Here is a 12,953-nt window from a genome sequence, read left to right on the forward strand (position 1 = left end):
CCTACAAGGTGCCCACTTATTTTGAACAATGAATTTCCAGACTTTTCTTGGATACAAATCAATAAAAAGATTAATAATTCAAAAAAAGATTTACTGATTTACTTACAAATCAGACATGAGCATGTTTTACACTAGCACACAAGAACCATATTTAGCCATTCAAATGATTTAGAGCAAAACATAACTAGAAATAAATTTCAAAACGTATTCAAAATAAATATGCATTATGTAATCCTTTTTGGATTGCAACGCTTGTTACAGTTCCTGCACTGAATTTCTTTGAATTCTGTAAATTCCATTCATTCATTCTCATTCCAATTCAGTACAGAATGTGAACAATTAAATCCAGATTCACACTAGATTCATTCAGAGCTATTTCTTTGATCCAGATTTTTGCATAAGTCTACTTTAAATGTGTGTTTGTGTGTCTATTTCTCCCAGTTTCACTTGAACCCCGCTCAGTCTCTGGTGGTGATGGAGGGCGAGGATCTGGAGCAGATGAACGGCGCGCTGAGGAAAGTTTCTTACATCAACTCTCGGCAGTTTCCCAGTATGGGAGCGCGTCACCTCCGGATCTCGACGGCAGTGCAGTAAGATCATAAATATTCATGAGATGTCATCTCTGAACTGGAATACCAGAATGTTAGCTCTGAAATATGGCATTATGAATGATCAAACCATTTATTTCAATGTTACACACAGTTGTGGTTCACATCCCGGAGTCATACAAGAGCTTAATTTTAATTTGCTTCGGCTCAGGGCTGGAAAAGTTATTAAAACTGCATCATACTGTGAAACACAATAAGCAGAAGCTGTATTGAAAATGAATACAGTATTTGAAACTAGATTTGTACATGTTCTGCTAGAGTGCTGTCTGCTTACTGTCTAGTTCAAATCCTTAACCCTGAGTATGAGCGATAGCAACCCTTTTTAGTAACCTTTTCACTTTTCATGTTTTTGTCTAATTCATATTCTATGCTTAGGGAGGTTTAATTGTTATGTACAGACGGAAATGGAAAGAGAATGACAGAGATTTGTTTTTTTTTTGGATCACACGCGCACCCATCGGCACCCTGTGATTATTCAGAACAGAGCATGAATATTCATAAGCCCCTGGAGGATTATGACCCGCCCCTCTTAGCTTTGAGACAGGCAGTGGGCGGAGTCTTTTCGGCACGATCCACTGGGAATTAGCATGAAAACACACACGCACATACATAACCCTAAAACACACACAATAAAGGCAATCATATATTATATTATTTTAGACTTAGCTATAATTGTACGCTTGCTTCTCGCAATAACACGCAGATCACAGACTTATATTAAGACATGAGACACGACCATGTGTTGTGTTTGTAAAAGTAATTTACACCATTCATTTACACTTGCTTTTTCAAAAAAAAATAACACATAGCTTGCCAATGAGACAAACATAGCACAGCAAATGATATGACTCAGAATTAAAGCCACTTGCAGGGAAAGTAATGATTGAAAATAGAGACTATAGACCTATGCGGTGACCCATTTACATTTATATAATTTTTTACAAACACTAGGGGCCAGATTTACTAATGGTTACCAACAGTTATGGGAAGAGAGTATTTAAATGAATCATGCAAGATGTGATTTACCAAGGTTTGCACTGGTCAATTTACTGGCATTATTTAACTCCCAAAAAATGTATTGCCAATTTATTTCCCTATTCAAATCATCCGGGATGCACTGATATTATAATTCTGTCCAATAATTAAGCTACACTCTAAAAAATGCTGGGTTGTTTCAACCCAATTTTGGGTAAAATATGGACAAACCCAGCCACTGGGTTAAATTTTTACATTACATTTTTGACCCAACGTATGGGTTTGTCCATATTTTACCCAAAATTGGGTTGAAAGAACCTAGCATTTTTTAGAGTGTATTGTACGTTGTAATTTTTGCGTTGTAACTAAATAGAAAAAAAAAATCTATGCTTTGTCTAAAATTTTTTTTATAAAAATATTAGAAAATATACATTAAAAATCATATATATTATTTTATTTAAAAAAAAAATTATTAAAATAATGTATAATTATTTTATTTTATTATTATTTACCAACTTACTGATATCATTCATTTATAGATATTTTTTTTTAATCAGTGGATTTCTTTGAACTTTAAATATAATTAAACAGGGAAGAATAAGAAAATAGATAAATCAATATATATATATATATATATAAAGTACACATTTAAATAATTAAAAAATAATAAATATAAATTCGATTTTATTGCACTTTCACAGTGCAAGTGTGTTTCATAATCTAACTTATTTTGGTTTTATTTATAATTAATTAACTAATGATTAGTAGTAACGTTTTTAGTGAAAACTAAATTCATCATTGCAAAAAGATGTTATCTTGTGTTCATAATTGTTGGAAGGAATAAAACAAAAACAAGAAAAATGAAATAAAATTGTATTAATTGCCCAGCACTACATGCAACACAACATTATAATTTACAATATTAAAAAATATATATATTTATTTTTGAGACTTACAAAGATGACATTTACTGTAAAAACGCCATTAAATGATTATTGTTAAGAAAAATTCGTTTTAGGTGAACAATAGATGAAGGCAAACAAAGGCAAAGGCAATCTAAATGTAAAAAATAGAAGTACATCAGCATGCTCAATTAAATATTCAATATCGCACAATAAAGACAGTTCACACTTGGCTTTTCTCAATGATGGAATATGCTCTCGAGATTACACAGATCTGAGGCAGACATCCGGGTTTGTTGTATAAATGGCAGAATGCCTTCTTTAATCAACTGCCATTTGAATGCATGAAATTTCATCACGGGAAAATCCATGCAAACGTTCGACACGCATCACCCTGAGATATAATTACCATCAGAATAGGGCTAAAGATGTCATACAGCATGCATCAATATAGCTTAGTTTGTTTAGTTATCAGTCACATTTTCTAAGTAAAATCACATGATAGTATAAACACACTGTATCTTTTAGCAAACTGCTGTATCACAATGAAATGTGGATTCATCTTTCCAAGCCGCAGTGTATCTAAACCTTTAGTCACAGACGGTTTCCTCCATTCATTTCCTGTCTTGATGAATGCGAGTTTGTTTGTGTCAGGATTAAAAACAACATCTTTAATTAGAGAGGGCGGAACGTCCTACTTCCTGTCGTTCAGAGCTGAAATCACTACAGTTGTAAATTAATTGTAGTACACACCGTTTGTGTTTTGCTTTTAAGCTTATTAAGTCCAATTACTGCGAGATTCAAGAAAGCTGAAGTGTTATTAATTCACTCCAGGCGTAGGTTTTCCTCTTTGTTTTAAGTTATCAGCTACTGCAGTCTCCGTAATGAGTTGGGAACGGCTCCAAGTCATTTGTTTACACTCTTCAAATCACTGTCTTATGCGTCTTATTATTTATATCGAAGTGGAGATGTCTTCACCTCTGAATGAAGTGTGTGCAGGATCCAGAATTAACTGCCAATGTCAAGTGAACTGAGGAAATTTTCCAGCTCAAAATATTTCTTACTTGTCATGAAAAGATATTTTGCAATATACAGCTAAAACATTATGACAACCTGCCTAATATGCGGTTGATCCTGCCAAAACAACACCGACCTGCCGAGGCGTTGACTCTACAAGAGCCCTGAAGGTGTCCTGTGGACTCTGGCACCGAGACTTCAGATCCTTCAAGTCCTGTAGGCTGCGAGGTGGAGCCGTCATGGATCGATGGATTCATGGATGTTGGTCCAGCACATCTCACAGATGCTCAGTTGGATTGAGATTTGGGGGATTTGGAGGACAGGGCAACACCTTGAACTCTTCATCATGTTCCTCAAACCTGATCAGTGTGTGAAGTGGGGCAGGGTGCATTATCCCGCTGAAAGAGTCCACTTCCACCAGGGAACACCGTTGTCATGAAGGGGTGTACCTGCTCCGCAACAATCATTTACATGGACAACAATATTCCGATATTAAGCCAGTTAAGACAATACTCTGATTAAGAAAATTCCCTCTGATTACATTAATCATTATTAAAGTGCATTATAGACATTAGGGCTGGGTAAAAAAAAGGAAATTTTAATCGATTCTGATTTTTACGAACCGATATCGCTTCTTAAATCCCAAGAATCGATTAGGCTAGTCATCCTGTTATGTATGTATGTATGTGGCTAGTCATCCTGGTGTGTGTGTGTGTGTGTGTGTGTGTGTGTGTGTGTGTGTGTGTGTGTGTGTGTGTGTGTGTGTGTATGGATGGATGGATGGATGAATGGATGGATGGATGGATGGATGGATGGATGGATGGATGGATGGATGGATGGATTGATTTATATAGCGCTTTCATACTGTATGTACTACTATACACCCAAAGCGCTTTACAATCATGATTGGAACATTGTAATGGAACATTGTAGCGCGCTTCCAATCCAATCAATCACAATAATCTTTGTGCTTTGTTACTATTGAAATGAACCAGTCTCAGATTTCCAATTACGCCCATTTTCTTACGAAATTCAAAAACATTATACCGTTTTGGGGCTCTGGCGTGAGATCGCGCAGCTCAGCTCAAAAGAAACATCAGCACGGAGCACATGATCTTCTCTTCCGCCGCAATAATACCAGTTACAGCGCGAAATAAACATGAATGAGCATCTGAAAGTGTTTTTTGGGCTGCGTTCCAGTCCAAAATTGTCATGCCCTTCACTCGCTAACTTCCCTACGTCTCGTTCACTCGGATGTACGTCATTGATTACTACTAGTGGGAACTGCAATGGGTTAGGAACGTCCTAAGCCCTTGATCACTTTGAATCAGCTATTGAATTGATTTATTTAGTTAATTTTTTTCCCTTTAAGAATTTGTGTAATGCAGCATCCAAATGAATATAGGTGTGTTTGGGTTGTTTTAAATAAAATAAAAATGTATCAATATATCATTGAGCTGTTTGTTGTTAGACGAGATCTGTGGTGAAGTCACAATCGCACTACATGGTGGGACATATAGGTGCGTAAATATATTGAAACAATATTTTTGTGAGTGAATGCAGCACAATCGTGAACATAAATGGACAACTTTAACGGCGATTTTCTCAATGTTTAGATTTTTTTGCACCCTCAGATTCCAGATTTTCAAATAGTTGAATCTCGCCCAAATATTGTCATATCCTAACATCAATGGAAAGCTTATTTATTCAGCTTCCAGATGATGTATACACCTAAAAAAAATTTAAATGACCCGTGTGACAGGTTTTGTGGTCCAGGGTCACATATTTGTATCACCTGTGACTGGTCAGAATATACCGACTATGTGTCAGATGTCAGATAAAGCAGCGAGGGTCAGACTGTACCTTTTGTAATTGAACTCATGCAATATATTGCAGTTCCTAATAAATTCACTGGCAATATTGCATTAATGTACAAATATAGAGTGTGTATCTAAAATAATGCACAAAACTGAAACGCAAGGTTGTGTTTGTGATCTCTGCAGGTGTTTCGGAGAGGACGTGTGTATTTCTGTCCCTGATATTGAGGCAGCTGTCATGGTAATGCAGTCCAGTGAACCACGAATCACAATCACTGGGGCGGAGCACCTGACCATCCCCGCCTCCGACCTGGCCCTAGGCCTATCCCTGTTCAGAGATTTGCATATCATCAGCACAGTTACAAAAAGTGACGAGCCTACAAACACAGGTACGGAGAAAATTGTTTCTAGAATCTCCTTTCTCCTCTTAACAGGATATAATGAAAATTTATAAAATGAACCATATAAAATGGACCCGCCATATTTTATATACCAGAATGAGATGTGATAATGCATCATTTTCAGCAAATAGCATGAGCGAGCACTTGGAATATAGCTCACACATTTATGGTGCTTTATCATCATTTTTGGAGCTTGACCAGATATGACAAAGAGGAGCAGCCAAGCATTCTGCTAAATTTTACCTTATGTCTTGCTCAAAAGAAAGAAAGTCAATGACATAAGGGTGAGCAAATGATGACAGATTTTTTCCTTTTTGGGTGAACTATTTCTGCAACAAAAAAACAACCCACAAACAATGCCCCAAATGCAGCGCAGAGCACATTATTCACTGACATACGGCTCAGGTGTCATGCTGTTCTGGTGGCAAACAACAAAACAACAGTAAATGCAAAAAAACATGTTAATAAATCATAAAAGACAGATGCTCACTGCTCCCTCCACACTCTGAACACAAGACATGAGTCTTTCATGAGGATGCTTTTCTAAATCGGAAACACCGCTTCCTTCATTCTCCTTAGGGCTTATGTGTTTATAACAAAATGTTCCTTGCTCTTTCTAAATAAAGTGTTAAGCACCATGTAGACATACTACTACTGTTCAAAAATGTGGTGTCAGTAAGATTTTTTTCATGAAATTAATACTTTTATTCAGCAAGAATGCATAAACAGACATTTGTGGTGTGGCAAATGATTTATGCTTCAAATAAATGCTGAATCCTGAAAAATTTATCAGTTCCCACAAAAATAGTAGCAGGACAACTTATTTCAATATTGATTTCTTGAGCATCAATTCCGCATTTATGCAGGAATAAATAATATTTAATTAAAACATTAAAATAGAAAATAAATTATTATAATAATATTTCACAATATTGCGGTTTTACTGTATTTTTGATCAAATAAATGCAGCCTTGTTGACATAAGAGACTTCTTCCAAAAAGCGTACTGACCCCAAACTTTTGAACGGTGTAAGGTTCAAAATACAATGTACATATTAACATGTGACTTCCAACATTTCCATTATTCAGTCTTCAGCACTGTGCCTGAACTACACTGGTGGATGATGGTTAGCCAATCATAATAGAGGCCATTTGCATACAGAAGCCCAAGTGAGATATTAAATGCTGATAGGTTCATTTAAAAAAGAGACTACAATAGTTCAACCAAAAATAAAGATTTCAACAAAAACTGCATCATATATGTATTCCAGACGGCTCATGCACTATATATCTTTTAATTAAATTAAAGGGGTGGTATAATGCATGCCCATTTCACAAGATGTAAAATAAGTCTTTGATGTCCACAGTGTGTGTGTGTGAAGTTTTAGCTCAAAATATCCCACAGATATTTTTATATAGCATGTTAAAATTGTCACTTTTTGAAGGTGAGCAAAAACGCACCGTTTGTGTCTGTCCCTTTAAATGCAAATGAGCTGCTGCTCCCGGCACAGGGGGCGGAGCTTCAAGAGCTTGCACTCACACAGACATGCACTGAAAATTTCAAAAACGTTTAGCCTTTTATATTCAAACCGGAGTCAGACAAAGATGGAGAGACTCAAGAAGAAGTGACAACATGTAGAAGCAACAAGTAGTTATCTTCTAGTCATTTATTAACATTCTGTCTTGATCATCTATAAATCGTGTTCAGGGGGCGGGGTTTATGTAAATTCTAGGGTTGGTGATGTCACTAACCCGGGAGGAATGTCGTGTAGTCCCTACCAGCCGTTTGTTGTAGTCCTTAAAAAACTATTTCTTTAAAAGCAAATATCTCCCTTTGCTTTGAACTTTGATGATTGCAACTTTGCAGATGTTGTTTATGCTCAAACAGCAACATTACACACCAACTAAAGTTAGAAAAGTGAAATCATAATCAACCACCCTTTTAAGGCAGAGAAAGATTGATTTCTTCTCATTATTATTCATAAACCTAACCCTCTTGTTTCATCTTTGTATGTGTGCAGTTCACAGGTCAGTTGTATTGAAGGAAATCACACATAATCTGGACTATTGTGACATCATGGTCTTGGGGGAGGAGTTAAGGGCGGGGCTAGATAGTCTTGAACTGCAACACAGCGCCTTATTGGGCAAACACCTGGAATACACCAACTCTAGCACCGGCATGTCCATATATGGTAAAGACACATTCTACAACATACTATTGTCTTTCTCAATACAAAGTCCTTACATTTTTCTTCCTCTACATCTCTTTTAGGTGTAGACTCTATTTCTCACTACACAGAAGTGATTCGACAGGTGCGTTATCAGAGCCGCCAGGCTGTCGATTCAGTCCGCACCTTCAGACTCACCTGCTCTGAGCTCAATGGACGTTACACCAGTGATCAGTATACATTACAGGTGAGAATCAAACAGAGAATGTGTTTTGCATCCGCACTAACTAAGCCAAGGCTCTGAACTATGAGCTAAAGTTGCTCTCTATCACTCTTTCTCCGAGGTCAACATCCTTCACAGTGAGGAAGCTCTGGAACATGTCAATCATGACATGGCCCCGCCCAAATACATGCAAATTATTCATCCTACAGTCATAGAATCTAACACCTACTACAGCTTAGGTGAGTGTCTGTAATTGTGTTCATATTGATATAATAAGGTAAATATCAGAATGAAAAGAATCGTTAATGGAATCAGAAAGGCCCTGTTTACACCTGGTGTTAAGATGGGTTTTGGTCAATCGGATCACAAGTGGACGGCACTAAATACAGGTGTAAACAAGGTCTAAAACTTTCTACCACTTCCAGAGGTAGTTAAAAAAACATTTGACCGGATTGCTTTCGTAGTGTAAACGCTCATGTGGTCGAATGTGTTCAAACTGCCACAAAAGATTGTCTACTCTCCGCCTACTGACCTAATGCCTAAACATTATTATGGGACGTGCCCTAGCAGACGGCATTTAAACTTTGTCGACTGAAGAAAACCCAAGTTTGGTCTGAAGATGAAAAACATACCAAACACAATGTTCTCTCACTATTCCTGATTTCTAAGACACACTCATAACGTTCGGCGTGATCTTGTGGCTATCAGAGCATAAACTAAAGTTGCCTCCAGTTGCGTTCATATGTAAATTGCGCGAGCTCATTTCGTTAATTTCATACATTTCCCCCCCATAGACCCTATTTTATTTTACTTAGACCCAAAGATTTTACTTTTATCCCTCACAACTTGGCGTTAAATTAATTATGACATCTACTTTAAACTCTATCGGCTCTAAGATTCAAATGCGCTTATTGTCTTTCCAGTTGTGCCTGCCGTTGCTACCGCAGTCGTTGTGGTGTGTATCGCCGCCCTGCTGGTGGTGCTGCTGGGTGTTTACCGTCTTAACCAACCACTAAACAAAGACAACATACACACACACACACTGCCAGAGAAACAAGCGGACTGTGACAGCTCCTCTCTCTCCATTACTGTCAACCCACTGGAGGTAAGACAAACCGTCTACAACCAACATAAGACATAATAATGTAAAGAAGCTGCCAAAATGTTGACGCCTGTCAAACTGTCACCGCATGCACGAGTCTCCATGAAAAACGAAAACTTGTTTTAACAGCTGACAGGGGTGTACAGCAAAGTAACACAGCTGAACAACTGCTCTGAACACTGTAGTTTCTAAGGAACTAAAGTATTAAAGTTATGTGCAAGATCATCAAAGTTATAAAACTGATGACCACGATTTCGCCTTGAAGTTTCTCAATCAGGATTTCTGTTGTCCTGGATTGTAACAAACCGGATTTTTTAGATTTGAGAGTTAGTGCTTTCATAACATTCAAACAAACCTAACCTTTCCCTCTCTGGTTTTAAAAGTAGTTCATGGTTAAGGAATGGATTGTGATCCAGGATTTAGCAAAACAAAATCTGGGCAGTTTCAAAGGAAGTGAATATGGCCAATTTTAAACATTAAAACACTAAGGGCCCTATTTTTACAATCTGAAGCGCAAGTATCAAACGCGAAACGCAAGTAACTTTGTGGGCGGATCGACGCAAAACTAAAATGTGTTGGTCTGAAGTAGCTTCATTATTCATAGGTGTGTTTGGGCGTAACAAGCAATAAACCAATCAGAGCGTCTTCTCACATTCCCTTTAAGAGCAGACGCGCTTGTTCCATGGCGGATTGCTATTGTAACGGCGGATTTGCCAGCGCACACCGGGAGCGATTCACAGCCGAGGAGACCGACGTTCTCGTCAGGGCCGTAAATGACAGAGAAGTGACATTGTATGGGGATGATGGGAGAAACCCATATTAGCTACGGTTAAACAGGTGTATAATAATTTGGGTAAATGTGTAAATTAGATTTATTTGTAATAATGTATGATTTGCAAAAATGAAAACTCCTGCGTCTGTTTAGATTAGATAATCAAAGTGTATGCGCGTTGTACACACGCTACATAATGGCCAAGCATGCGCCCTTAAAATACAATATGACTAACAAGCAACGTGCCACTGACTTTAGACTGGGTTTTTCCTGGTCAGTGGCGGAATTGTTTTCTGAAACTGTAAAATAGCACCAGGGAGCGTTTGCGCCGGAACACGCCTCCTCTTTTCGCTCCACCGCCCCCCGGGAGCGCAAGTTCATTCCCTAATTTACCGGCGTGCGTCTGTGTAGGGAAAAGTCCGCTGTGCGCGGGTGCAAAATAGGAATGATACATGCGTCGGTGTACAAAGTCAATTGGGCTGGGTGCAAGATAGGGCCCTGAGAGTTTCAATAGCCATACATGGTGTTAAACATATGTGTTGACATGATTTATAAAAAGATAAAAGTTGCTTACTAACCTTTTATGTATAATGTTATATCCAATTTTAAACCATTGCCTTGACAACAGAACTCTATAAACCCTAAAATAATTTTATAAAATTGTTTAATATCATTTAAATGTGTATTTTTTTTATTGTAAGCTTCACATAAATCTTCAAAAACTGGCCCCATTTATTTCCACTGTAAGTGTCTCGTCGTAGCCTCGATTAGTGCTTTTTAAAGATGAGGAACAAGTCTGAATTCATTTTTGTGTTCATTTTCACATCTATGTTGGCCCAAAACCAATCTGACTTACTTTCTTCCTGAATGTTCACAACTGCAATGAATTTCCTTGGCTCGTCATCAACAAAAAATCCTGTGAAAATAATTAAGAAAACATAGTGACAAAGTAGAATTGTTGTAATGGTTAGAAAATCAACCAAATCAATATTTTAATTACTAACAACTGAGAAAGATTCATGTTTAAGTGTTCGATAACCACATTTTGAAGCATGTTTGTGTGACTTTTTTCTTAAAATGAAAGTGGATGGGGACTGGAGCTGTCAAGCTCCAGAAACCAAAACACAGTAAAAACACAATGAAATTAGTCCATAAGACTCATATTCCGTGGCTGCGTTCGAAATTGCATAATCTCTTGAGTTGGTGCTTATTTTGAATAAGAAATTACTTCACAACTACTTAAAAAAGTAAGTTCTATATAGTATGAGTGTGTAAAGTATGAATGTAATCTGGACGTACTACATTCGCAATGGTGTCATTATCATGTGACAGCAGCAGTTGTTTCGCTTCACTACCATTCACAAATCCTCTCCTGTGGCCTCATGGGATAGTAAAGTGTCAATCATATGCACACTTCACAATCTTACCAAAAGAAGATATTTTTCACCTACTCTTTTATGAGCACTGTGAGTTCTGACATACTTCTTTTGTCACATACTGTTTTCACCGACTATATAGTAGAGAAGTATGCGATTTCAGATGCAGCCTGTGTCTTTTGAAGTATGACAACTTTACATGTGGAACAGACTGATATTGATTTGTTATTTACAAAAAAGTCCAGCTCAACAGCCGTAGTCACCATTCAAGTACATTGTTTGGAAAAGAGCAGCTTGGACATTTATCTGTAAATATCTCCTTTTGTGTTCCACAGAAGAAAGTAAGTCACATGGTTTCCGAAAGACACGAGCAAATAAACTATTTATTTCTTTTTTTTTTGTAAAACAATGCAACATTTTTCATTTGAATTAGCTACTATGAACGAGAGTAACCAAATAATTGGTTAATTCTAGAGCTTTCAGGAGCTTCAGTCAGCAGAAGAAGTAACTGAGGAGGAGGAAGATGATGAAGAGGAATGTGATGTATCTAGTACCGAATCCGACAGTGATGAAGAGGAGGCAGCTACCACATCTTTCATACATAATCAAACCAGGATTCAATGGGGGAAAGCAACATTACACTGCTGAAAACACGCTGAAAACACAACGCTTTACCTGTAGCATTGTAGTGGCCTGCAATACAAGCGAGTTTACATGCAAACACACGAAAAGACTCGCCTCTGATCCTTAGTGAAACTGTTTTGGTGTGAGATGACAAACTAATAAAAGTCCTGCATCCCGTCTGATCCCTTTACGCTCGCTGTCTCTATCGCTGGAGGACAATAATAACAGAAAGTACGAGACAGTGAAGTCACAGAACAAGACTTTCTCTGCGCTGTTCATCTCATTTGATGTGAAATGGTCACCCTTTCATAAACACCCATGAATTTTAGCTCTAAAAACTGACGGTGAACAAGTTTTTGTCGTGAGTCTCGTACATTTTTATAAATCCATGCGTGCGCCCTTTAAATGTTGTCTTACTACTAGCCTACTACTCTGTGTAACATTGGCTGTGAGTTTTGTGTGCGAATGGTTTTGTAAATGACTGTTCACTCATTATAAAGTGCGAATGGATGGGTTATTGTATTTGTATATCTTACCGACTTTTTTGTGGTCGCTGCTGCACTTTCTGTACATGGGTCAATAAAATGGTTTTAAGAAATGAGTCGTCTCATGTATAGCCTACTCTTTTTAACATAATTATAATAACAAAATGGATCAACGTCGAACTGGAACCTCAAACGGCTGCGAACGCGCACAAACAAAATATTTGTAATACAACAGCGCCGTCTAGTGGAGCATCACACGAAGCACGTTGATATTTTTTACAGTCTATGGTTGATACCTATTTTTTTACAGTCTATGGTTGATACTGATACAATCAGGGGTTTTAGACCTTATTCAGAGCAGCGCCATGACAGATGAAAGCGAGGCTGTGAGAGATAGACTTGCCGTGTTTTCAATTTCATCCAAAGCTGTACAAAGCTAGATCCAAACGGGGGAAGGACAGTACTTATCATTGCTCCACAAGGT

The 12,953-nt window shown here is 37.6% G+C and overlaps 1 protein-coding gene across 2 annotated transcripts in view; it reads left to right on the forward strand.

Moving 5' to 3' along the window:
- clstn2b (calsyntenin 2b) overlaps positions 1 to 12,584 on the forward strand; it is a 64,373-nt gene extending 51,789 nt beyond the window's left edge. The window contains exons 11-17 of one of the 2 annotated variants that reach the window (XM_079609912.1): positions 442 to 590; positions 5,506 to 5,708; positions 7,741 to 7,911; positions 7,992 to 8,134; positions 8,232 to 8,349; positions 9,034 to 9,215; positions 11,835 to 12,584. In XM_079609912.1, the coding sequence (XP_079466038.1) occupies positions 442 to 590; positions 5,506 to 5,708; positions 7,741 to 7,911; positions 7,992 to 8,134; positions 8,232 to 8,349; positions 9,034 to 9,215; positions 11,835 to 12,008 (1,140 nt within the window). In that variant the 3' untranslated portion in view covers positions 12,009 to 12,584. The remainder of the gene's footprint in view (positions 1 to 441; positions 591 to 5,505; positions 5,709 to 7,740; positions 7,912 to 7,991; positions 8,135 to 8,231; positions 8,350 to 9,033; positions 9,216 to 11,834) is intronic. The other variant, XM_079609913.1, reaches the window with a different exon arrangement.
- The last annotated feature ends 369 nt before the right edge of the window (positions 12,585 to 12,953 follow it).

This window comes from Phoxinus phoxinus (genome assembly GCF_949152265.1).
Source record: "Phoxinus phoxinus genome assembly, chromosome: 4".
NCBI lineage: Eukaryota > Metazoa > Chordata > Actinopteri > Cypriniformes > Leuciscidae > Phoxinus > Phoxinus phoxinus.